The sequence below is a fragment of the Mastacembelus armatus genome, chromosome 4 (assembly GCF_900324485.2).
Source record: "Mastacembelus armatus chromosome 4, fMasArm1.2, whole genome shotgun sequence".
NCBI classification, from domain to species: domain Eukaryota; kingdom Metazoa; phylum Chordata; class Actinopteri; order Synbranchiformes; family Mastacembelidae; genus Mastacembelus; species Mastacembelus armatus.
The window spans coordinates 7,251,072-7,278,301 of NC_046636.1; the positions used below are offsets into that span (position 1 = coordinate 7,251,072).

General features: G+C 37.7%; 1 protein-coding gene across 19 annotated transcripts; it reads right to left on the reverse strand.

The window, feature by feature from the left end:
* Window positions 1-1,709: 1,709 nt before the first annotated feature.
* On the reverse strand, window positions 1,710-20,989 carry ptprc (protein tyrosine phosphatase receptor type C). 19 transcript variants are annotated; one of them, XM_026322934.1, is made up of 36 exons: window positions 20,829-20,989; window positions 20,599-20,708; window positions 17,330-17,341; window positions 16,040-16,156; window positions 15,617-15,742; window positions 15,267-15,320; window positions 15,062-15,103; window positions 14,662-14,844; window positions 14,411-14,500; window positions 14,157-14,171; window positions 13,648-13,905; window positions 13,327-13,551; window positions 13,118-13,231; window positions 12,813-12,947; window positions 12,537-12,689; window positions 11,818-11,964; window positions 10,480-10,694; window positions 10,305-10,365; window positions 10,028-10,136; window positions 9,895-9,932; window positions 9,427-9,536; window positions 9,195-9,285; window positions 8,396-8,472; window positions 8,159-8,195; window positions 7,952-8,049; window positions 7,576-7,701; window positions 7,180-7,334; window positions 6,655-6,790; window positions 5,786-5,935; window positions 5,310-5,400; window positions 5,004-5,140; window positions 4,585-4,719; window positions 4,323-4,445; window positions 4,065-4,216; window positions 3,539-3,674; window positions 1,710-2,920 (listed from the first exon to the last, which is right to left on the reverse strand). In XM_026322934.1, the coding sequence occupies exons 2-36, from the start codon at window positions 20,660-20,662 to the stop codon at window positions 2,594-2,596; spliced, it is 4,239 nt and encodes a 1,412-aa protein (XP_026178719.1). In that variant the 5' UTR covers window positions 20,663-20,708; window positions 20,829-20,989; the 3' UTR covers window positions 1,710-2,593. The 19 variants fall into 19 exon arrangements, with proteins under 19 accessions (XP_026178719.1, XP_026178716.1, XP_026178721.1 ...); XM_026322931.1 differs by having other exon boundaries at window positions 7,180-7,337; XM_026322936.1 differs by lacking the exon at window positions 16,040-16,156 and having other exon boundaries at window positions 7,180-7,337.
* Between the last annotated feature and the right edge of the window lie 6,241 nt (window positions 20,990-27,230).

Here is a 27,230-nt window from a genome sequence, read left to right on the forward strand (position 1 = left end):
CAGGTTTACTATGACATTGTTACCCAATCTGAAATCTGTTTGCTACTGTGTCTGGGTCAGACTGTGTTTTCCATTGCACATAACAAAATAATGCAAACCTCACTTGTTGTGGACAGAGTTTAAAAGTGGGAAACAGTGTTTAATGCTATATACAAAACAACATTGAAAACTAATGTGAAGACATGTACTGATTAAAAATGTACATTTATTATTTTGGCCTTTTTTTTTTTTTTTTGTTCTTAGAAATGATCCAGTATACGTTTTTTAAATAATGCATTAGAAAGCTCATGAGTAGCCTTAACTCCTGCTCATTATATTTATGGAATTTAAGCATGAGGAATGCAGGAAAAGGTGTTTTGTGGGTGATTGCTTGTCACCCGTCAAAGCTGAGAAGCTACTTCCTAGCTCTACTCTGAGTGTGCTCTGCCAAATTTAGCAACAGTGGAGACTCAGCAATGAATCATAACCTTATGTGGACATATTGGGACAAATCACATTTACATAATGATGTTAAATCCATTTCACATCAGAGAGGTGGAAAAGCAGAATTTAAAGCTGACATCATCATCATCTGATTTGACATCTTGGACAAGTTTTTTGCAATGTGGCCATGTGCTACAGTATTGATAATTAAAATGTCTGCTACGTTAAATTAGTTATTAACATTGATGCAGTGTTAGAAAGCACTTGTTTTCATGGTTCCTGTGGTTTACCAATAAAAGTCATGCTGAGGTGTCCTCATGCACCGCACTGACAACATCTATGTATCATCACGCCACATATCTCCTTACAAGTCCACAGAGCAGTCAGTGTTAAGAAGCTCAGTGTCTGTTTTTTGACTAAAATATGTGTGGATGTCTTCACATACTGTACTATAGTTTTGGTATTTGTGATGTTCCCAAACCTCTGAGCCTCAAACTCTGAGGTTTGGGAGGACATAAAGCACATTTCAAAAGAAATTCAGGTCCTAGAAGGTGTGTATAAAGCACAGATTTGTTTTTTTTTTCTTGATTCTTTGGATTTTATGTTTTTTTACATAGAATATACTTTTATACATTATATTTTCATGTGTGATCGTTATTTAGGGATAAGAAATTCTATCAGAGTCAGTTTAAGCTGCAGCTTCAGAGAAAAGCAGCAGATTGTTTGCTTATTATCATCCAAACCTTGGATCTTTGCATCTTATATTTTATATAACTGTTTGCCTTTGACAGTGATTGCACAAACAAGCGTATTTGAAAATGTGCAACTTACCAAAGTAAATTATTATATTTATACATTTTCAAGTGTTTGCAACTGTGTTTTTAATTTTGAAGATCATATTACTTTATGGCAGTAGGTATTCAAAAGTAAACAAAAATTAAAGTTAAAACTGGAGGAAAAAAAATATTTAGTATTTATTTAGCAGTAAAATACTCAAACCCTCACCACTATGGCATAGTGAGACACATAGAGTCCTGCCTCTTCAGACCAGTGCTGCTGAAATAAAGGAAACTGTTCTAACTTTGGTGGAAAAAGTTGTGTTCTTGTTGCTCCTGTTGCTCAATCCATGGCTCAATTGCCAGTATTTACTCAATCAGTTATGTATAAGCTCACTGAGAAAATAGGATTTGGAGCCTTTAAAAGAGGTTATGTATTAAAGATGATTTATGATGTCAAGCAAATCTGTAAAATGGCAATAGTTAATAAGTACTCTGCTTAAATTAGAATCTTATTGAAAGTCTGTTTTAATTGAATAGCACAATGTCACATAACAAATTTTGAATAAATGAGTAAAATATAGCAGATATACATTCTTGTCAGTTCATTAGGCTCCATAGGCGTACCCTAGCTAAAACTAAGGCAGTCCAATACCACAGTGCTGCAATAAATCTTCCTTTATGAAGGTGTTCAGGTTTTTGTACAAACATTACAGATATTATTTATGGTGCTGCTGAATTGCATTGCCTTATACTGGCAGGTATTTCTATGGTTTTGTTTTACATGAGTGAGGCACTGCAGAAACATTTTCTCTGTACATTTAAGCAGTATAGTTCAACAGCAGCACAAACTACAAATGATCATACATTTCATCAGCACCTTTTTAAAACAGTTTGAACAAAACCTGCAGCACTATTGTATTAGACTGTATTAGCCTGGTGTACCTAATAAACTGCTAATATAGTATATAGCCTAACTGTGGACTGAAGCATGTGTTTATTTAGCAAGAAAAATAATACTCAATGTAACTCAAACTAAATATGCAGGTTATGAAAGAATGTATCTACTGCATATTTGAAATTTAGTTGTCTATCACTATATAGTAAATCCAAGGTCTCTAGTTTGACCACAGCATTTCTAACGAAGTTTGCTCACAGGAATTGTTCGAATCCCTACAGAATACCTACTCAAATATTTATAACTTAGTCTAAATCATACTTTTGGAAATTGACATTAAACTGTTTGATCAAATTGTTTAACATGTCTCAATCAGAACAACACGTTGTTAAAGCTTTACAATGTTTATACATTCATAAATGAATCAAAAGAAAGCATTCAACGGAAGCACTTATTCTCCAAAGTAAAAGGCACAGCCATGCACCCGTCCGCCCTCTCAAGCGTCCACAGTGACAGCGGGACCATTACTGGTATCCTCCAGTGGTGTGGTTTCTGTGGGGGCGCTGGAGTCCTTTTCTGGCTCTTCTTTTTTGTCTTCCTCTTCAGCAGCCGCCACCAGAGGGGTGTTCTCTGCTGTCCCCTGCTGATCATTGCTGGTAGTGGTGGTGGGCTTGTCCTCCTTTGCCTCAGCTGGCTGCTCTGCTGCTTTGGTTTCGTTCACAATCTGGACAGAGTCGACTGCAGGGGCTTGTACTGCTTTCACTTCCCCATTCTGGACTGGACATGCCGCCTCCAAAGCTTCATATAGGAACTGGTACTGTGCCTATGAAGGACAGATTAGGACAGTGGGAACATAAGAGACATGATGCAATGTTGTACAAGTAAACCCTTCTCTGTCGCTTTAATTATGAAACCCTGAGCCCTCATGCTGTGAGGCGATAGTGCTAACCACTGCTGCACTGTTTCCCTGCTGCTGTAAATAAGCTCTAAAGCACATAATAGTCACTATTGATAAAGAACTGCACCATTTCCACTTGTTTGTGTGACATTAGCTAAAAACAGTAATGCTCAGTTGATTTAAGGCATTACTTAACTGTGTTTAAACTAGCATAAGAGTTATCTTAGTGTCAACACCTTCTGTAAGCCAGACAGAACAGGGAAGTCAGACCGCACTCAGAGCTGAAGTGTTACATTGTTGGTTTTGTCTCTTCATGGGTTTTACTTAAAAAATATTATAAATAAAGAATTTGAATTAAAGGAAAGAGTTTATTGCTGGATTATTTGCTCGGAACAAACTACCACAATAGATCAATAAACACATACTAAGAGGGACATGAAAAATTCTGATCAACTTCCAACCTCTGCAAAACCAACCAAGTGCTATATGGTAGTCAAAGCAGTGAAACAGTGTCCTGAAAGATCCTGGCTTCCTTTCTCTTACCAGATTAAAGAGCATGGCCTGTCTCTCCTTGCGTAGGGTTTTGGTCACCTGGAAAACATCTACCAGCTTCTCAATCTCAGCGCTGTCCAGCAGGTTCCACAGAGCACAGAAAACCCCTGAACGGGATGAGCCATTGCTGAGGAGAGGGAGCACAACATGAGCTTTTTTTCACTACAGCTACTCCGATTAAACATAAAGACATTTACCCTTAATTGATACTGTAAATGACTCAGTGATGATTGAAATTGACGCGTCTGGTGTCCCACAATACTGTAGGTTCTGTCAATTTAAGAAGTTAGAACAAAAATCAATTTTTCTCTATGTACTTTGATCTCAAAAGGAACACCAATGTATAAGTGCTGTTAAATAATCAATGACCTATACTGAACTTTTTGACTGGACCTCACAACACAAAACCTGAGCAGGCAGGGAGGTATTTTCTTCTGAGATCACGTGTTTAAAATGAAGCATTTAAAACGTTGCAAATTGAACTGGATGTGTTGTTCGGAACATTTTGTTGACTTACTTGCAGTGGACCACGATGGACATGCCTCTCTCTGATTTGCAGCCGCTCCTGATGTTCTTGATCATGTCTATAAAATCCTGAGGATTCTCTGGCACTTCTCTCTTCACCCACTTCAGGAACTGGAAGTGTTTCACCTGCCGACTGTCTTTCCTCTGTTGACAGAAGTGGCGCTGAGTTAAAACAACTTGTGACACTGAAATGTGCAGACACAACACAGGCCGATACAGAGCAGACCTACAGGTTGGGTGGTTGTGTTACCTTGACATGATGGATCAGCATGGTGCGACAGATGAAAGTCGGGGACGTGTCTGTGTTTACCACCTCCACCTCAAAGTCTCCAAATACTTTCTTATCGTTACCCCAGTACACACAGTCAGACTCCTGGGACCACAAGAAAACAAGTGTTTTTATTCAATACTCTATGTAACAAGAGTGCAGTTGTATAGTGCAGAATATATGTTAAGTTAAAGGTTTGTAGCTACAACAATATATATTATTATATGCATTGTGCTTTAGGTACCATATCTCCCACACTGCACTCTGAGAGCATGACAATAGTAGATGCCTTCTTCTGGTAAACCATCAACCAGAAGTCAGCCATTGTGTCTGGCAGTGGAGTCTGTGCTACAATGAAGGCGCGTGGGCCCCAGTAACCCTGTGTGGGCAAGAAAACACATCCATCTATTGTTGTACACACTCCAAACAAATAAGACATGATACATTTAATTAGATTTGTTTTAAAATCCAGCCGGCTGCATAGAAGATGGGAATTCACTTAGAGTTAATGAGACACCTGCTACAGCAGGAAAGACAGTAACAGGAACGCAGTTTGTTATACTTTAATTAAACAAAAGACTCTTATTTTGGCATGCAGGCTATAGTCAGTCACTTTAATGCAAAAAAAAAAAAAAGTTAGTAAATATACTGAAAATGACCTACATCTATGTATGAGGCATTGATGTATTTAGTGGATTCTTCATCCTCTTCATCGGATGACTCTTCTTCATCATTTTCATCATGGTCACTATCATGACTGTATCCTTCATCTATTTTCAGCAATACTCGGTTGTAGTCGTCTGAGGGTGGCAAGGTTGTCACGTTATAACACAAGACATTTAGTACATTTACTCTGGTATATGATCATATGTCTATAAACATACTGCACACATGCACTGACACATTCTACTATAGTTGTTATTTTATAGTGTAAAACATAGTTTCTCCCCGTGATGACTTGATACTTACATGGGATGACAGATGAAGAGCGATTCTTCTTAATGTTTTCTTCTGTGATCCCTGTGTTGAATGTCCTCCAGGTTTTAAAAGTGGGGAGTCTCTGAATTGTACAACAAAAATGTCATTATTGAGTCATTTATAGTGATATTTCTCATCCATATTCATTAGTTAAAGGGAGGAGAGGCTAAAAAGAAAATGGACTGGGCTGGGTAAGAAATGAAAATTTGAATAATCTCAGAAATGCCAGTATTTGAATGAAAAGATATTTAATGTTGTTCAAGAGAAATCAGAATTTTATTTCACTCACAAAAAAACAATCATTCTCACAATACACTACTGACATACTATACATACAGTTATAGCTGCAAATTAACAGTCCATTTACAGTATGTCGTGTTTATGGATTTACTTTCTTTAAATCAAACAATCATATCTCCTCAGATAAATACATATTTTCTAAATGCTAAGATAATAAAATGCCATACCTCAAACTCCTCCTCCAGTAGGCTGGGTTCACTGTCTGAGCTTTTCTGTTTGAGTGAGTTCACTGCACTGTGGAGCTCAGACAGAGCAATCTCACTCTCTCCAAACTGGTTGTGCTCTACCAGAGCCTGATGAATCAGGATGTACTGGGACTATTCAAGGACAAATGTGCTTAATATACACATAATGCAATTTAACCCTAACCAATATACAGACAAACTGGAATTGAGCTAAACAATAAATATTTTAAGCCTTTAATGTCACAGTGAATAAAGATATTCAAATCATATATTCTAAATATAATATGCACATGCCCACACAGACTGTGCACAACCTATATTTGCCTCTGCCCTCTGTAGGTGCTAAAGAGATCCACAACAACCAGAAATAAGATGAGTGTCTTTCTGGTCTAACTGTCAAAAATAGTTAAACGAGGCATGTCAGGTCACCCGTACAGCTTCTAATTAATAACTGAATATTAAAAAATGTAAACATTTAGTTTTTTAAAATCCCAGTTACTTGTTTTATATCCATCTTTTTTAATATAGTTATAGTTTCAAGTGTTTCTACAGGTTTTCTAATAGACATTTATATTTATATTTGTGAGGACACTCAGTGACATAATACACTCCCTAGCAATTTACTTTAACCTTAAATTAAATGGCTGACCCCAACCCTTACCCTAACTCTAAACCTAATTCTAACCCAAAGTGTCCTTGATGTGCTCAAACTGGTCCTCACAAAGACAGAAGTACAAAACACACACCAAATGGTTTTTATACCTCATGGGGACAATGCATTGATTTACATTAATTTCCTGGAGGCTGGAGACACACACACTGTCAAAATATGATGTAAAGTGATAATTTACCTCTACTTGAACCATGAGACATCGCTGTCTGCGGAGTCTGACTACATAACCATAGATATCCACTCTGCCCTCTGCCTCTAGACACTCCATCATGGCGTCAATGCCAATGTAGGTGCCTGTCCTGCCCACTCCAGCACTACACACCAAATAAAGACACTGCATTAATACATCATACATTTGTATCAGTGGCATGCAAAGTCAAGGTTAAGAATTAGTTCAGAAGGAAAGCGAGGTAATGTCGCCTTTAAAAATCAGCATAACAAAATACAATTTAAACAAATCTCTATACATATTTATTTAGAATCTGAATAGATATGTATAGAGATAAACAGGCATTTCAGTGGTGAAGTAAATGCTGAGACAATAAACACATAATGTTTAGATTTGTCAAAAAGGATCTGAACAATGGGAAGTGTGACGATAATAGCGGCAGAATTTGGGACTGTTATTAGTAAATTAAATGTTGTTCACATTGCTATATTGAAGTGAACATTAGCTGAGTATAAAATGAGACCTCGTCCATACCTGCAGTGGATGACAATGGGGCCACTGAAGAAATTTTTGAACGCATTGACACGCCGCCTCAGCTTCAGGAGGAGGTGAGGGTCTTCTGGGACCCCATGGTCTGGCCAGCTCATAAACTGAATGTGAGTCACCTCCCTCTCTGAGTTCTTCTCTTTCTTCTGAAGAAACACACACAGATGATTATGCAAACACACACAGAGATCTATTCATATTAAATTAAGAATTGTGATGAAAATAGAAAATAGCACATTGGCCTTCACACTTACACAAGCACATGCATATATTCACAAGTTAACACTAAAAATGCGCTAGTGTGCCCATACGTGTAAACATAAGTGTAAACATACATATGTATACGCTATTTTATGTTTGTGCAGATTTTTGATGGAAACTCACGTTGGTTAAGCTGAGATGGCGGATGGTGTAATCTGGACAGTGGTTCTCTGAGCTCAGCTTCACTATGAACTCCTCAAAGATCTCAGTCTCTCGCTGAGGAGACGGCCAGTACTGTGCACACTTAGTCTGTGACACAACATGAGAGGGGAGAAAGTGACACACCAAGCTGGCTGATCGAGCACTGCATGTGCAGCTGAAGTATGTTAAAAAGCAGACTGCTACAAGTTAGGTACCCTTCTCCAAGAAATGAGACCGCAGCATGTGCATGAGTGTCAGTTGTGGGCTGGTCTATATCTGATACAGTATATCTGTCAGTGCACTTACACTATGTGAAATAACATATACAAAATATACTGTACAATAAAAGTGTTCTTACCCGGTTCCCCTCTTCACAGCGTGTTACCATGACAATAATAGAAGACTGCTGCTCCCAGACCATCCTCCAGAAGTCAGTCACACTCTCATCCTTTGGGCCTGCAACACACACAGAAAATATACACACATGCATGCACACTTAGTATAAACATACATTAATGCAAGTCACTGCCTGAGGGTGTGATAAAAAAAAAGAACATGACTTTACCTTGAGCTGCAATGTATTTCTTGGACTCCTTGTATCCCTTCAGTAAGAAAATAAATATGGTCACTACTATTTAGTCCTAAAAATTAGTGACAGGAATGTCCTCACTATCATTGTTATATTTTTAAAATTACTTTGATTTTGTTATTCTAAATCTGATGGCTTCAGCAGTTGTAATAAACAATAAAACAATTATGGTTCTAGTAGAAGTAGTGTGCAGTAGTGAGCTGGTGTTCGTACATCAATGAAGCTGGCGTTGATGTAGTCACAACCTTGGTCTCCATTTCCTGTGGTCAGCTGGACACGGTTATAATCGTCTGGTTCAAGACAGAAATAAAATCTCCTTGAGACTGTGGACACCTTAACAACCTTAAACACCCTTAATGAAAAAATGTAGCTAAATGTAAAATTGATTTCAGAAACATCTCTGTACTCCATCCATCCATCCATCCATCCATCCATCCATCCATACATCCATTATCTATACCTGCTTATTCCTTAACCAGGGCCACAGGGATCTGCTGGAGCCTATCCCAGCTCTCTTTGGGTGAAAGGCAGGGGTACACCCTGGACAGGTCACCAGTCCATCACAGGGCCACATAGAGACAAACAACCTCACACACTCCCACTCACTCCTATGGGCAATTTAGAGTCACCAATCAACCTGATACATGTTTTTGGACTTTGGGAGGAAACTGGAGTGCCCGGAGTAAACCCATGTGCTGTTACAGGGAGAACATGAAACTCCACACAGAAAAGCCCCTGATAGGTTGCGAAGCTGAGCCCTTCTTGCTGTGAGGCAGCAGTGCTAACCACTCAACCACCGTGCTGCCCTATCTCTGTAACACTACATCAAAAAGTGACAAACCCTTCCTAACCCTAGTTACAAGGTCCTAGATCACCTGATAAGGTGAAGCTTAATAATAAAACCAACAAAGCCAGTAAAGTTATAGAAAATGCATTTGCCTAGAGTTTTTATATCTTTTATCTAAAAAGCCTCATATGTTGTTGTGCCTCGTATGCTAATGTGCTGACTCACATGGCAGAATGTCCACATAGCGGTTCTTCACGCTGTTGTTGGGCTTTTTAGCCTCTTTCACTGTGTACCGTGAGAAAATTCTGGGGATGCTCTGGAGGGATAAACAAAAAATATCATTTGTAGGTAAAAAAAAAATGCACATCTAACCTCATGTCTAGCTCTCTGGTTGTAATCAATCCATGAAAGAAAAAATATCAGTAATAATGTCTCCCAGAAATGAACTCAGATTTACCTGAAACTCAGCCAGGAAAAGTCTTCCTTCGTCAGCGAGCTTCCTCTTGTAGGTTTCCAGCAGAACCTCTGCAACTATTGGCTCAATAGGCAGCAGGTTCTCCTCATCATCTACAGCAGCAAACCATGCACAAATGGAAAACATGTTTAACACAAACAGGAACTTCTGCACCTCCTACTTGGACTTGTCATAAGTGTAGTTTACATGAATGCACTACAGGCATTTTGGGTTATTAAGTCATTTTTTAGTGGATACATTAAGACAGCATCTTAAAACCTTTCTACAGACATGTCTTTGCGTGCAGTTTGACACTGTCTAAATTTATGCTTTTATTTGCCTTTGAATTGTGTCTTATTCTTGTTCTATGTCATATACTATTATTATTGTTTTAAATGTACCCAACAAGACAAAACAAACAAACAAACACACAAACAACAGGACAGCTAAAATCTACCAAAAACTACTCACTCGCTGTTGAAATAAGTCCTATGTTCTCACTCAGGTCACTGCAAAAAAGAAGATTGAAGATTGGTTTCAAAATGTTTGAGAACAGCAATAGTTTTAATTGCTATTCAAATGCGAATTGCAAAATATTCCTTACTGGGACTTTCTGCGCTTCAAAATGTAGATTTTGTAGCTGACGAAAAGCAGAGCAACAAATGTGATGATGATGAGAAAGACGAGAAAACCAATGACAGCTTTGTCATTATCTGTGAAATGATGATTAAAAGAAAAGACTGTCAAAGGGGTGGCATTTATGTCAAAGATACAAAACACAAAAATTGTTTGAACATAGATGGCATGAAAATTAAAATGTATAACATGATTTAACTAAATATCATGAGATGATTTGTGGTGTCAATTAAAACAAGACTTACATAGAGTAGAAACATCTTTTCTCATGGGCTCGCTCTCAAATATTCCATTGAAAACAGTCACCTGGAAATATATTTAAAACATCCCTGTATCAGGCATTATGGCATTTGGAAAAATGAAAAAAGACACAATTCATGGAAAATGAATAAAACTGGAATGAAAAAAGATGATACAAACCTCCACTGTGTATTTTGTAAGGTAGCTCAGATCTTTGAATTCAGTATTACATTTTGGACCATTTTGCGAAGCCACAACGTCAGTGCCACCTGCATAACGAAGACGAATTATGTATCTCTCCTCAGGTCCATTCAGATTTTTGGCTCGGTCACATGTTACTTTAATCACATTATGCTCTGAAACATTCACATTCAGCTTTGTGATTTGATCTGGTCCTGTAAGAGAGTGAAGAAAAATATATTCAACTTCAGATACAACACTTTATGCATATTCACAGTTGAAGTAATATTTTAGTTTTCTATAGCAGCCATTTCTGTAGTTAGAAACATTATTAGTGAGCTGCTGTATTAGTTGTCCTGGACATCAGAAGTGATACAAATACAAATTGAGCAAAGCAAAGAAAGAAATGACATTTACTGTTTAAAACCAACTAAATATAAACACAAAGTGAAAAGGAATAAAAGTAGTTATTATTAAAAGTGATTATTTTAGGCTTTTACTATTACTTGTTATTAACTTTATCCCACAGCTGTTATATATTTGGTAGAGGTTGTAGAGTGCCCTGACCTGGTCCTGCTCTGAGGGCTGGACTGCATTTCATTTTAAGGTGAGATGTTTAAATGAAATACAATAGAAATATTTAGTGACATAAGGCTGTCGGGACTTACACTGACTAACTGACAAATTCAACTGATTCATTTCCAAAAACTCACCTGTGAGATGGAAGATGATACACACATGCAGAACAATTTTTAAAATTGATTTTTTAAAGACTATAAGAAAATATGATTATTATTCAGTTTTAAAATGTTTTAATGTACGGATTACAATTTAACACTGAAATGGTCAGTAATTACTCTGCTGCCACACTGCAGACTAATAAGTGAGCAGTAAGATTTATAAATAGGTCAGGACTGACTGAAGCTACAGTCACAGAGAATTCAACTGAGAATAATGACTTTTATTGGAATTTCAATTCTATAATTACTGTATATTCCTGACACATATGTATGGTTCCTATTGTACTGGTTGGAGCTACATTGTAATGATTATTATAATGGTTTGGACTGTGTTTCTGTACGTAATGTACATTGGTATTGCTCTCTGGAAATGTAAATCAAACTATTCACTAGAAAAATCAGAAAGAATAAAAATTCTGATAAATTACATCATTAATTGTAATTTTCATAATGATCAGAAATAGAAATATGAACTTTTACTTGATTAATGTAATTGGCTTAATTAAATAACTTCATATTCCAAAAAAGGTGAAGGTTTGATAAATACCATGAAAAAATAACTGTACTTTACCAATAAGATATTTTGTTGGTTACTTACTTCCAGGATCAGTTTCCAGTTTAACTTCAGGTTGTTTATTCACTTTCTTGTTATTGTAGGTGGGTTGGATGTCACAGGTATAGTTTGTGTATGGTTTCAGTCCAGAAATTTTACATCTTCCACCGTTAGTTTCTTCGTGTGTTTTTCCTGTAGCAGTAACATAATTTTCATCATCTGTTTTGTTGTGTTTAATGACAGCAGGAAAATCAAAGACTTTATGTGACTGAACCTTAAATCAGAGAAAATATACAACAGCAGATTGATCTGTTTGTCACGTTACCATCTCAAAATCATCCATGTGTCACTGCTACTGTAGATCAGTGACTCTGGTCTTACAAGCGAACACTTTAACATCCACCATGGACTATATACCAGCAGACTGAGAAACAGCTAATGCCACACTTTTTGTGGATATGGAAACATATGAAATTAAACTGTGATGTTTCAGTTATTTCTGGATCATATTTCATTTCTATTTTAAGAATCTTTTTCATAAAATTGTGACTTATTTCTATCAGCCAAAGTCATTTGTGTCACTAAGCAGGCTAAAGTTAGCATGTGGCTCTAGAAGTTCAGGAATGATTCCCATTTTCTCAGTATGTTTGACTATTTAGGTAAACTAAACTAAACAGTTAAAGGAGCTTCAGCAAAGTTCAAAAAGCACCTTCCTGTAAAATGAAGAAAATAATTAGAATCTTAATCTAAATAATTGAACTTACCCTTCTGGTTGGAGTCAGTAGGCCTACAGCTGCATTCATAAGAAAGCTTCTTCAGGTTGGAGAGGACATTTCTACACTTCTGACTGGCTGTGTTCCACCTCAGCTCAATGGAGGTATTGGTTGTGCTGTTCTTTGTGTTGGTTATTGTGAGTTCTGTTGGAAAACATCAGACATCAGTAACAGTGAACTGAGCTCTGGTACTATACAGTAATTCACTCCACAGTATCTGAGGATAAAAACTTTTATTGCACTGAGGTGAAGTGAACGTCAACAGACCACAGTCGATGTTAAACTTGATAGCAGTTGTGACTTTTATTGGGACGTTGTTGTTCTTGATCAGACCAGTACAGCTGTAATCTGTGTAGGGCTCCAACTCTGACAGTTTCTTCTGCTCAGCAGGATTTCGATTTTCTGAGGAGACACAAGGATGACAACTTTTCTTCAACAACTAATCTTTTTACCTCAGTAACTAGAAGCAGTTGATCAGTTGTGGTTAAACTTCAACTTAAAACCAACCAGAATGAAAACGTTAGTGACCATGTTTGTGAACACAAACAAGGAATTTGAGTCTTTCTATTTACCTTGACAGGTGTAATCAATGGAGAGGTTTTTACAGTTTGGAGGTAACTCAGGATTTATTTTTGCAGGAAGTTCAGTGGGAATGGGCTGATTTATTGTAGTTTCATCTAAGAAATCTGTAGGAAAAAGAAAAGAGCACATAGTTTAGACTGGAGGAAAATAAGTTACAGCACATACTAATCAAAACACAGGTAGAATCTGTTGTACACACCGACAGTGATGCTTTTGGTGATGCTAAAGTTCCCACAGGTGAAGCTTGTAGTAAAATCTGAACAAATGTCATTGGAACCAGGTTTGACACAGAATGTTTTCTTATCACATCGATGAGCTGGAATATTATTTGGTGTTGATAGTGAAGAGCCGATGTTCCAGTCACTTTGGTAACAAACATATCCAGGTTTGCAGCTGCGGCTGCTAACTTTAATGTCAACTTTATCTAAAATACACAAACATGTATTTTATAAACAGACTCATGTCTTAAATGTGGAGAAATGTGAGATACATTAGAACAGTATGAATTATTTTTACTCACTCATTTCAGACGTCTTGGTTTTATGTCCATCACTGTTGATACACTTTATTTTGTCAGGTCCAACAGTAAATGTCACATGATGCTCATATTCAGTACAGGGCTTCAGCTGTTTGATTTCATGTGATTTGGTTTGATCGGAAAGTTGAAGTGAGGTTGTGGATTGGCCTTCTTCATTAATGGTTATGGTGTAGTTACCAGCAGCAGAGCTTGTAATGTTAAACCGGAAGCCAAACTTTATGGGTGTAACATTGTAAGAACCTGAAAACCAGATCAACAGATTTATAAAATATCTTAGTTGATATGAACCAAGTGAAGACGTCTTTTTAATCTCACACACTTTGTTCATGTTTTAGTTGAATCTGTTCCTGTGATAGTTGAGAATAAAACACTTTCTGGACACTCACTGTAAAAATACACTGTCACTGTATTTGTTTTAAAGTAAGAAGGAAAAACAGACACTTGATACCAAAATAATTTCACTATGTTAGAAAACATGATCTGATACTCACACTGTGGAGGTGGGACTGGACGATGCATTACCACAGAAGAAGAGATGAGAAAAGAGCAAAACAAAACATTAATATGATTATTCAACAGGAGGAATCTAACAAAGTTTTACTTTTACCTGTCAGAACTACTTGTAATCCCTACCTGACCAGTGTCAGTGTTAGTGTCCATTGTCTGGACTAATAACACTCTTACCACAGTCCTATATCAACGACTGTATTGTATATATGTGTATAGTAAAGGAGAATATTCCAACCTGTGGTAGTCGCCTGAGAGACTGTTTGGTTGGTGACTGAAGTGGTTGTGGGTGAGGACTGATTTGAGATGCTTGGAGGAAGAGTAGTGGCTGCAGGATGGAGAGCATGTTGGATGTCAAGTTCACACTGAAATACTTCACTGCCAACAGTCTTAGCTGATATGATACTTACTGTAACAACCATTTCAGGATTTAATCATGCTAAATGTACTTTGGCTAATAGAACTGTAAACCCAGGCTGAATACATTACCAGACACAGAAGCTGAACTGAGCGTCTGATTTGAGGGTTTGAGGGTTGATAAGGTGAGTGGAGGTGTGGGGGCAGTAGCTGAGGGGTCTGAATGGTTGGCAGCAGGTGCTGCCTTGGTGACTGTAGGTGAGGACGTTACAGAGAGGCTGGGTGAATTTGTGGTCGTGCGTGTGGGTGAGGAGGCTGATTGAGATACATTGCAGGGAAAAAGATCAGAACAAACAATATCACAATGATTGTTCCTACAACTTTAAAAGGTGCTACATGAAGATGTTCACATAAATCCACTTTCTTGTTACAAAGATGGTGTCACTACCCATTTCTCCTTCCCGTCATATATGTCATCTACACATTTGTTTTAAAAAGACAAAAGAGAAGTTCAGATATTCACAATTCCAACCTGAGCTGGTGGGGTTGGTGCCTGAGGACCCTTGTGAGTTGTCTGGAGGATGGAGAGCATGCTGGATGTCAAGTTCACACTGAAATACTTCACTGCCAACAGTCTTAGCTGATATGATACTTACTGTAACAACCATTTCAGGATTTAATCATGCTAAATGTACTTTGGCTAATAAATAACTGGAAACCCAGGCTGAATACATTACCAGACTTAGTGGTTGAGGTGAGTGTAGGTTTGGGGGCAGTAGTTGTCTTGGTGACTGTAGGTGAGGAGGTTACAGAGAGTCTGGGTTTAGTGGATTTGTGTGTGCAGGTAAGAGGCTTGAATTATCTACAATCCAGGAAAAAAACATCAAGACAAACACAATATCCTAATGTTTGTTCCTGTAAAGAAAAAGCTGCTACATGATGAAGCCCATATAAATTCAGTTTGTTCTTGTTCCTGAGATGGTCACGCTTCTCATTTCTCTTCCTCTCACTTATTTCCCCTACACAGTTGTTTTAAAAAGAAAAATGGACAAACATTGAAATATTCAAAACTGGCTGAATACTTTACCAGACACACTGGTTGAAGGGAGTGTCTGATTTGAGGAGTCTGGTTTGGTGGTTGGCGAGTTGCGTGCAGGAATGTGGCCATTTACTTGGGGACCTGAAGGTTTGGCAACAGTTGTTGTCTTGGTGACTGTAGGTGAGGAGGTTACAGAGAGTCTGGGTTTAGTGGATTTGTGTGTGCAGGTAAGAGGCTTGAATTATCTACAATCCAGGAAAAAAAACATCAAGACAAACACAATATCCTAATGTTTGTTCCTGTAAATAAAAAGCTGCTACATGATGAAGTCCATATAAATTCAGTTTGTTCTTGTTCCTGAGATGGTTACGCTTCTCATTTCTCTTCCTCTCACTTATTTCCCCTACATAGTTGTTTTAAAAAGAAAAATGGACAAACATTGAAATATTCAAAACTGGCTGAATACTTTACCAGACACACTGGTTGAAGGGAGTGTCTGATTTGAGGAGACTGGTTTGGTGGATGATAAGGTGGGTGTAGGTGTGGGGGCAGGAGTTGGGGGTTTGGCAGCAGTTGCTGCCTTGGTGTCTGTAGGTGAGGAGGTTACAGAGAGTCTGGGTTTAGTGGATTTGTGTGTGCAGGTAAATGGGCTGAATTATCTGTATTTCAGAAAAAAAAATCAGAACAAACAATATCACAATCCTACAGCTTTAAAAGATGCTACATGATGATGTCCACATAAATCCAGTTTGTTACAAAGATGGTGTCACTAACCATCTCTCCTTCCTCTCCTTCATGTACCTCTACACATTTGTTTTAAAAAGAAAACATGACAGAAAACAAAAGCTCTAAATCCTGATTTTTTCAACAATTCTCTGTCTCTTTGGCCAAAACTGTGTCACCAACAGCAAAGTTGCCTTATAGAGACCAACCTTAACAGGAGTATGACAACAGTGGAACAGTACTGGCATAACTTTGTAGGAGTAGCAAACCCAACTTAACATCTTATTGACTAACCAATAAAAACTAATGCTGAACTAAAGTCAATGAAGTTTCAACCTGAACTCTAAAAGACAAGCTGCTATTAGAAAATCAAATGAATTCTTTTCACTGGATTAATAATCTTGTTCCTGTGATGGAAAAAACTGCATCTGCACCTAAAAGGTGTTTATATGTGTCCATGTTTGAGTATCATTACAACCAATCTAAGATACAGTATAACTGGAAAAATGGACTGGGAAGAGGTTAGTCCAGGAGAAAATCACACAGTCAGTGTAGAATCTGATTTTCTTCTTAATTGACACTTTGCTGACATTCCAGGCAGGAAGCAACATCAAGCAAACAAACAAAAAAGAAGCAATGCATTATTATATGACTTCATGGGTATAAATAACATAACTGATTTATAGCCCTCACTGCAGAGATGCAGTTTTATTATTAGTTTGCATTTGCTCAGCATAAAGCAAGCCAATAAGGAAACAATAGGAAAAATAGCCAGGAGTAAAGATCAACTTCATGCATCCTTTGATTGTCCGATTACTTTCTGCATCGGCCTTGAACATGAATGAAACTCACCTAGGGGGACTAGGCTTTGGTGCTGAGGGAGTGTGAAGAGTAGGAAGTAGTAAGAGGCTGAAGCACAGAGGAGGCTGGTGTGGCACAGGGTATGGCAAAGCTGGTAGCTTAATTAGAATTTTAAACATTCATTCATTAAAATAACAATTTAATGTTAGGTATTACATTAGGTCATTTTAAACTCACCATTGGTTTGACCTGGAAATACAAAGAAGAAAAAAACATGTAAATAATTGCAACTTTTTTTGTCTTGTTGTGCATCTGAACATACGACAACAGTCAACATCTGATCTATAAATCCTATTCTATATAACTTCTTTGGAGGGCCACATCGTTCTCGGCTGAAACAAGGAGGCCATTTTCATCTGAGTTTGTCTCTCTGACGCAGCATGGTACAACTCGGTTGCTATGACAACATGGCAAAGAACCACACTTGCTATTTCAGAAGTCAAACCACTACTTCCTGCTTTGCACTAAAACCTAGAACCACCCCATATTTACAGAAAAGGTTTCAGTTTGGACTAAATGTTCCTTATCCTGAAGCATTTCATGACTGACTGTCCTGTTTATATCCTCATTTTAGTCCTTAGAAATGCAAACAAACAAACAAACAAACACAAAATCTTGTTTCAAATATTTATTCTTCACACTGTGTGCACTCATTCTAGCTTAAAAGCATGTACATCTTTAGAAATGTCAATATAACCTTGAATTTAAGAATGAATTTGGTGTAAGCAGTTCTTCTTGTCCAATTGTTCTTTATAACAGTAGCAATGAGATGATAGGAGACAAACAATGAGTCTCAGGATGTGGTTTGGCGCCTTCTTGTTTCACTGTACCGAGCTGAGATGCACGCTCTCTGCAGACACATGTCACTATTCTATGCTGCCTATTTATGTCAGTATGTGGTGACTGATTTGAATGGTTTCAGTGAAAGGTTTGAGAGGTGCAACTGTGCTCTATTGTTATTTCAGATATGAGAAAGCTCGTGTAGAAAGAGGTATCCAAACCATATTCAGCATGTATTTAAAATGTCCTTTAAAGATTTAGATGATGTGTTCTTGGTCCTCGAAATACTCGTTCAGTGTGTTTAGGGCCGAGTGTCAAAGGTGTGACTTTCTCAAGAAAAGATACCAGCACAGACAGTTTAGTTAGAACCAGAAATGCGTGAAGACGGCTGTTACCAGATTTGGTTACTTGCACGACATTTAGTTAAGGAACTAATACAGTGTCTAAATTTGTTTCTTTCTATTGGTATTTGTTTTTGTCTCCTCTTCCTTCTAACATTTTGCATTTACTGCCTAGCACCATCCCTTGTTTTTTTTTTTTTTTTTGTGACAAGCAACAGAGGCTGCTTCAATCATGCAGCACGTTAAACATTTCTGACCTCACTTCTTCATTTCAGACACCACACTTCTTCTTTTTTTTTTTTTTTACATCAATTCTCAAGACATTTACTGCTCTGTCTCAGTCTGCTTGGCCCACGCTGATCTGCTCTGTTCTGCCAGGAAATGAAGGCAACTCAAAATGAAAAACGGAAGTGGTCAAGTTTTTGATCACACAACTTTGTCCTGCACCAGCTAAAGCAAACTTGAAAATCTGCATGTGGCAGAGCTGGTCTCACCCATGATGTATTGACTTTTGGGTTAATCTGACGCTACATTTAATGAAACCCCTTCATAGAACAATGAGGAATAATTTTGACATTAACTTCTGTTACTGACTAATATCAGGGTGGGACTATGCTATGGTAGAATACCATCATATCCTTGTGATTCAAATACATATTTCATATGATAAACTATATGTATATTTTTATTTTAATGCTGCTGTATTAACCAGGTCTTTCTTGAAAAAAAAAAAACTATATTTAAAAAAAATGACTTTGTTTCATGATACAAAAACATATATGTAATTAAATTAACTGTATTTATTATTATTTACAATTACCTTTCTATATCCTACAGCTATCTTTTAATCTTATATATAAAAAAAACAAAATAAATTAAATGCTATTATAAATGCTATTACTTTACAGGCCATATCGGATGAAAAATTCATATTGTTTACAAATGTTGTTGTAGATGATTTTAATTATTTTGTAAATACTTTTGCATGGGTTCATGTACTGTATTACAATGCATACTATGTTTATGTTTATTATAGGTTTTATGAATATGTATCCAAAAAGTAACTACTAAAAATTTCTCTGTAATACAGTGGCATAGAAAGTTATAGAATTACAACACAAGCCAGTGTAATTAAATGGACTTATGTTTTATCCACCACTATGACATGAAGCTAACTAAATGAAGCTGAATGATTTAAAGGTGAGCACTATCTTACAATGGCGATGCTTTTGGAGCAATGTTTTAATTGTGAAAAAACAATGGTGGATCAATGGAAAAGTAAAAACGTATAAATAGAAAAGGTCTGATGCACTGTACAGTCCCATGATGACTCACCTCACATACTAGCTGAGAAATACTGACCCTGACCCTAGATTATGTCAATGCAGTGAAACAGAGTGATGGGTTCATTGCAGCTTTTGAAAACAGTTGCCTAAGCTGAAAATATCAAAAAATGTTTGATGTGTTGAACAACAGCAAAACTCTGAGTGATGCTAGAGGCGGAAAGGTAGGTCCCGAGTTATCGCAGGCACATGCACGCACACACATACACACACACACACACACACAGATGTGTATCATAGACATCACCCAAAATCACCAAAGTTGAAGAGCTTGCAGGGACACACCCCAAAAAAAATTCTCTCATCTCTGGCAGACATACCCCTCAACCCCCCAATGTCCTGACACACACACACACACACACACACACACACACACACACACACACACCAAAGCAGAACAGAAACAACTAAAAATTCCCAAAGCTTTGTACCAAATGAAACATGTTTTAAAGAGACCCTCGTTATTAACAGCAGCCTTTGATGAACGTAAGTGTTTATTCTTTTGCCAGAGGTGCTCATGAACCTGTCACTTTTGGGCTTTATACATCACAAGTACGCGCTTTTGTACTGACTTGTGTTCTTGGGTTTGGAAAGTTAAAGAAAAGTGAAGTAGCACAAACGGAGACACGGCTCAAAGACATGCTATGCTGTCATTTCTGCACTTGGTTGTTAGGTTAAATTATTAGACATTGTGTTGTGATGTTTTCCGTTTTTCGACAAAAGTAAATTGTCAAGCATCCCTGCTGACAGATTCATGTCGCATCAAAAGTATATTTCACTTTTTCTCATGAAGGTGATCACATGATCGAGTTGGCTACCATTCAGGGTCAGCATCCCTTAGAGGTTTTAATTTTTGTTTTTTGTTTTTTTTTAGTTTCAGATGACACACACTAGAACACAACTTCATAAAACATAGCTTCCTCCAAGCAATGCCATCAGAAAGAAAACCACCCAGGGAACATTGCGTTACATCATTACTTACAGTTGGTCAAAGCGACGATCCCAGCCAGGAGCAGCAGGATCTTGAGACCACGGAGACCTGCCATGTCCAGGAGTTAGGGGGTGTACGGCCACACACCGTACAGTGCAGTCCTAGTGGAGACCAATGGATAGATATATTCACACGCCTAATCGAAGCTGCGTTTCCAATTCCAAACTCAATTCTAAGACAAAAAAAAAAAAAAAAAGTCCAAATTTTATTAAGCTACATACGTTTTCCGCCTTATCAGTTGATGCAGCTTCCTGGACTTGTTCTCCAAACCCTAAAACTTCGCCTTTGGTTTCAAGTCAAGTAAGTAGAAGTGATGTCACACCAGCCTGCCTTCACCTTCACGCTTAGTGACAGGAAGTTTCAATTCGCTATGCCACTAAGAACAGGAAGTCTTCTCTCTTCTAATCTTCACATGCTTTTACTCAAGTGTGAAAACCCCCTACAGTACAAAAAAACTGTCTTTAGCTTAATTTGAGGATTGTGTTTGACATAGCAAGACATAGGGTTATCGCTTCATACAAGACATTTTGTCTAAGTTCATACAGGCAGACACAGAAATGATAAAGAACAGGTTACTGTCTTCTGCCTGAGTAATTTGTGATAGACTCTTGTTTGAAACTAGAGTCTTCATGGGTAGTTGTTCATCTGAGACACAAAACATACAGTAGTGAAATTTCTTAGAACACCTCTTTATTCTCAATGACTCCTCCCAGCGTTTAGACTTGCAGGCCTACAGCGTTGGACCATGGAGTTTAAACTGCATGAGGAACCAGCACCGCAGTGTGAAAGAAAACAGATGCAGTCTTTCCTTTCTTAAACTTTGTTGTAGTAATTTTTTTTTTTCTCGTTCAGTGTAAAGACGAGAAAACATGCGGCCATTGGCAGCAAAAGTGAATTTCTTCTGTGTGAAATACATTTATAAGGGATGTTAGATCTCTTCAGAGTCATTGATCGTTTGCGGTGTTTGATCATCGTGTAGCTGCCTAGGATCCCAAAATGCTTTACTACTGTTTACATACACAAAAAAATAGGGGATAAAAGAGGAAGGAGAGGCGTGGAGAAACTCTCCCGGGAGTGAGACTCGAACACTGGGTGGTGAGCTGATGTGAATCAGGATGAAACGCACTAGTTCATTCAGTAATATAAAAATAATACATGCAACTAAGCAGAGCCATTTTCGAGTTTAGACAGAAGCTTTAATCCTGCCATGGTTATACGGTTGACTCTCTGTGGTATGTACATTTTACAAAACAAAGACAGGAATACGCAGATCATGTCGAACATTTAAGGTCTGTGTTTGCACACTGACACTTATACTTTCTCCCACAACATACGGTATTTCTGTGGAAATAACTCTGAACCTGAAAGCCAATAGGAACATATTGTGATTCTGACAAAGGACTTACATTTTTAGTCTAAAGATCTAAATATGGATTTCCTCCTAGACAAGTGAAACACATGATATTTGGTGATTTCTAATTCTGAAGAATCTTGTAATCAGGAAGTGACACTTAGGCAAATAGCATCACATCCATGCAATGTACTTTTTTTTGTTTCAAACACTGCATCCTCAAATACTCTTTACGGTAATAGACTTTCAATGGTGTCAGGTATTCAGATCTATAATAAGTATAACTGCAATTCATTAACAACATGCTACCTTTAACTGTAACCTATTGTTTGCTGTAAAGATGGATAGTGGACTGTATATAGAAAAGGGGGATAAATTGCAGCATGATTGCATCTTTGGCTGCTGCTACACATACTCTCAATGAAAAGAATACAAACATGAAAGTGCATCAATGTGATATGATGCAACAAAAATGACTTCTAAAGCTGCTGAACTCATTTTAATGTATTTTGAGGTTTAAAATGCTGTTGACACGACAACTTCTGCAAGAAAAATGTAATTGTTCGGTTGTGTAATCATTTTTAATATTCATACTGACAAACATGGCCCCATTAAATAAATCCAAAAAGGTGATCCCGCATCCTTCCTCTTTTGCCACAATAAGGTCAAGAGTCCACTTGCATGCAACAAAAAAAAAAAAAAAACACAACAAAACATCTAAACAAACTGCTGTAACATTTCCATAGAATTCTCAGGCTCTGCAGAGGGTAAATTTTTCCATTTCTACTATTTTTATGGTTTTATAAATCTGATGACCTTTGCAGCCTTTGGGCTATTAGGAATCTTTGGAATTGTAGTTTTCTAAAGGATATTTTTAGGGCGCTTTGTGTTTTTACACCAGGACATTAAAAGCTACCTACCACTTTGGTTCACACTGAAATACTTCTGGATACAAATTTTACAACTACTGGAATTTTGTACAGAGATTCATGGTCTCCAGAGGTTGAATGACTTTCCAGTCATCCTCAGCCATACCTCTGCAAATGCTATCATGCTAATATACTAAAGTATGATGGTGAATATTGTAAATATAATATTAGATATAATAGATATAATATTATATCTGCTAAACATCAACATGTCACCAGGCCAGCCCTTCACTGTAGGGCTAGACTCTAAAAGAAAGGGCTGCATGTCGACAACCATTTTAGCATAACAGGTCATTAAACCATAAATAAATGCAACACATAAACAAAGTTCTAGTCAAAAAAGCAAAAAACATGTAACACAAAATGAACAATGAAAGTTGTGGCTCTGGCTTCAACCTCCTGAGGGGCCTGAAGTAAACACAAACATGTCAAACCTGGTCATCACTCAATGACTCATTCGCTATTAAAGCTCTGTATGTTTTTTTTACACAAAACTCCAAAGCATAATTGACATTAGTGTTCATTATTCCAAGCACAAGTGAAGTTTAGCTTTTTAATTGAAGGATTGTGTTTGACGTAGCAGTGTCTTCTGCCTTCTGTTTGTGTCTTCTGCCTGATTATGTTAGACTTATGGTTCACTATGCACAAGCTGGCATAGTGAATAAAAGACTTTTACTCTGATCGGAATCAAACATTAACATGACATGCTGCTGCACACTGTTTGGCGTTATACTGCTATTTCACAAATTAACCACAAATTTAAAACAGCAGTCATGAGAAATGACAGAGTCGTCAAGCCACTACACCCTAATGAAAGACAACTACTGGCCTTTCCTTTTTTCTAGAAACAGTCAACTATTCATATTAGTTAAAACCAGGCCGACATCATTCGGACAAGATACAAAGCAAGAGCCACTAGAGACACAATGACACAGTCTATGGACCTTCTGCCTGAAACTTACGTACATTCCTGGCAGATCATTGTGTGGATAGTAGCAAAACAAATGTATTGAGCTTCAGGCTCAAAATACATATATGCACCTACAGATCAGGAACTTTCTTTGTTATGTAACTGTATCTGTTCATGTATGGATGTGGAGTTTGGTGCTGTGCATAGGTATCCAAGCATTTGACTTTGTGGCTTTAGTTTGACTCTGTGTCATACTCTTAGTCACATTTGACATTCATATTATTCAACAATGACCGTGATCTTCCATGATCAGGGAAAAGTTGTGGTTTTTGCAACAATATCCTTCTCAGTCATTGAAAAAGACAGTTTTTTGTTTTGCTTCAAACGTTTGCTTCACTAAAAGGTGCATTATGACTGTACGCATGCTGGAAAACTACAAGATCCCCTATCACACTTGTGTTGATTCCAAGATTGGTTTGTTTTAAGTTGAGATTTAACTTTTCCCTTTCATGAGATAAATGAAAAAAAGATTTCTAGTTTCAAACATATTGTATATATATATATATATATATATATATGTACATGTTACATATAGAAAAGAAAGAAAGAAGATGAAAGATGAAAAAAGATGAAAAAAGATGAATATACCCAGAAAGGGAAACAGAAAGTATGCACGTGGGCTGAGAGTGTGCTTCTGAACAGGGCAGGAAAATGGTACACAGTCATGTAAAAAAGTTGCCGATGAAGACAGGATCGTTGAACTAGAGACAAAATAAAGGTAAACAGATCAGCAGATGTCATACTCATGTCTACATGTAAAGTATGAAGCTGGTGCTGTGAGATGATTAGTTTATCTTAGCTTACAGCATGGAAACAGCTGTTATCAAAGGTAAAAACATCTGCCTACATGCAGCACACATCTAAATCTTAGGGTTTTATCATGCGGTGTCTAGTATATCTGCACAAATATAAGGATAAAGCAACTGCCCAATAATCTACCACCATTAACTACTCTGCCATTCACTTTGTGTGATTCAAATCATTAGAAATGTCACAATATTTTACCTAAAGTGTGCTGGTTATGCAGGTGAAAACCCAATGAAGATATCCACGTTTTCTGTATACATAAGAGAGTGGCAAGGAAGTCACAGCTTATGCTTTAGAAGAAACAAAGGGTTTATGATAAGACCATGTGACATTTTTAACTAAACCAAAACTAAACCTGGACAGGCCCAGTGAAAGATTTTTTAGTAGCTGCCTGTTTCACATCCATCAGCCAGAAACCTGTGAGGCTACAAGGCGAAGGGAACCTAGACAATCTATTTCCTTCTACTTAACAGAACTTCCTTACTTTGACTCAGGGGAAATACTTGTCTTACCTTAGTTTATGTGCATTCTTGACTTTTTGTATAAAGAATAGTGCAGTGTCAGCCTATCTTTACTAGTGACATTCACTTCACTTGAGAAAGTTTTAGTTCTACAAAACAGGATGAGGGCAGATATTTTCAAGTGATATCCAAAGAGAAATGTCATGCTCAAATTTCTTGTATTAACAGTAAAATTATTACTGGCATCTATTTTAAGCTCTGGCTGTTTATGTAGTGGTTGAGGAAGGGGTGTGGTTTGAATGGGAAACTGTGTCACAGCTTCCCCATTTTTTTTTTTTCTTCTTCAATTTCTACAATCCTGGGTTGTTTCTCAGACGTTTTACCTAACTTCCTTTCTTGTCTCCCTTTTTCCAGTATCCCAGCTTTCCTCTGCTCTCCTCTGATCAGTGTGACAGTGAGGGCGGCAGAAGAGTGAGGCCATGAACTATGTATTGACTTTTGTGCTGTTCGTTCCTCTGTGCAGTCACAGCTGTGACCACAGGGAGGTGAGATAAAAATGGATTGCAAGCAATGCATGTGTGTGCCATACTCAGTTGCATGCAATTTTTCCTCCTCTCTTTGCATGGTGCACCTACACTTTGTATGTGGGTTGAGGTTTTTCAGACACTCATTCTGCAGTTTAACCTTTTCAACAACTGCCTATTGTTTTCTGAACCTAATTTTTTTTTAGATATTATTTAAAGATGATTTTATGGGCATTACAAAGATGAAATTTTATAATAAAAGTTCCACATGACAAAGGGGGTTCTTATTGGCATAGTCCTTTCTCACAAAACTGTAGGACAATAATACAACAACAAACAAAACCATCCATTAAAAGAAATACCTATCCATGCTTTCATTTCGGCTTCTCTCCACAGTTCAATTGTAATAGTTAAACTAAACAGACACACAGCTTGTGCTGTATGTATCACAAAGGGGGGTGACAAGTGTTAGAGATGGTTGTCAGAACAACCTCTTTTACACTTCCTCTTTTTCCTTCCTGTCTCTACCCTGTAGCAGCTACACTAGTGTGACTACACACTTTCAAGCTTTATGCATCCTCCCTACTGAGTGTACCATTTACCTTAAGTCATAACTTTTTGTTTTGACTATTAAAATATTTCATATGTCTTCTGATTCTCAAATCTTCACTGGGAACTAGTAGGCTTCATGTAATCTGCCTCCATCTACAGAATTTCACAAAATGTCTGTGCTGTCTGTGATGGTGAAGCCACTAAAAACCACTGGAGGGCAGTGTGGTTTCATGTTGCATCATAGCCTTTTCTACACACATCTTTCTTCTCGCCTTTTTTATTTTTTGTTTTTCGAAGGGCCAAGTGGCTGAATGCATTTTACACGCACACACACACACACGTACACACAAACATGTGTACACACACATGCACACCCGCTTGGTGTTGCGATTTGGACTGCTTTTGGTTCCTCTCTGCCGGTGACTGACAGGCTCTTAACGAGAGCAGCCTAGAGCGTTTGCCCTCCAGACCTGTACATCAACCATCAACATACAACGCACGCACACACAGTCATGCACGCTCAATCCCATATTTATACACACACACATTCACCCTCTCTCTGCATTCTCTGTCCTATCTCTCAGGCTCCATCAGTTTGTCCATTGCTGAGAGTGTTTGACAGTCACTGGGAGACGGTTCGAGTTTAGCAGCATTATAATGTTTCTATGAAGCACCCTGATCCAACACAGAAGGAATGTCAGCTGCACCATTGTTCAGTGTGGTTCAATACAAACACATTGCAACGCCACACAATACCAGTAAGAGGCAGCAGTAGTGCATGTGCGTACATGTGTGCGTTAGTGTGTAGTTACTGCGAGGGCCACAGTGATGAGACGGCATAGCTGGTGAGGTGAAGATGGAAACCCGGAGCAGCACATTTTCTTCTCCCAAACACCCCTCCATGATTCATCCCTCCTCTCACCTCTGGTCCCTCTCTTTCTTTCTGCAAAAAGAAAACCCAATTAAAATACTATGTGGATAGATACGATGAAGAAAGACATACCTCCTCCATGACATTCTCTATACCCC

Excerpts from the sequence above, each read along its gene's own strand:
- ptprc (XM_026322931.1), bottom strand. The coding sequence starts at position 20,662 with ATGGCAGGTCTCCGTGGTCTCAAGATCCTGCTGCTCCTGGCTGGGATC. Across the intron at positions 15,743-16,039 it reads CCCTTCAACCAGTGTGTCTG|TCACCAAGACAACAACTGTT; the intron begins GTAAAGTATTCA and ends CCTCACCTACAG. Across the intron at positions 5,141-5,309 it reads CTCTTCATCTGTCATCCCAT|ACGACTACAACCGAGTATTG; the intron begins GTAAGTATCAAG and ends TGCCACCCTCAG.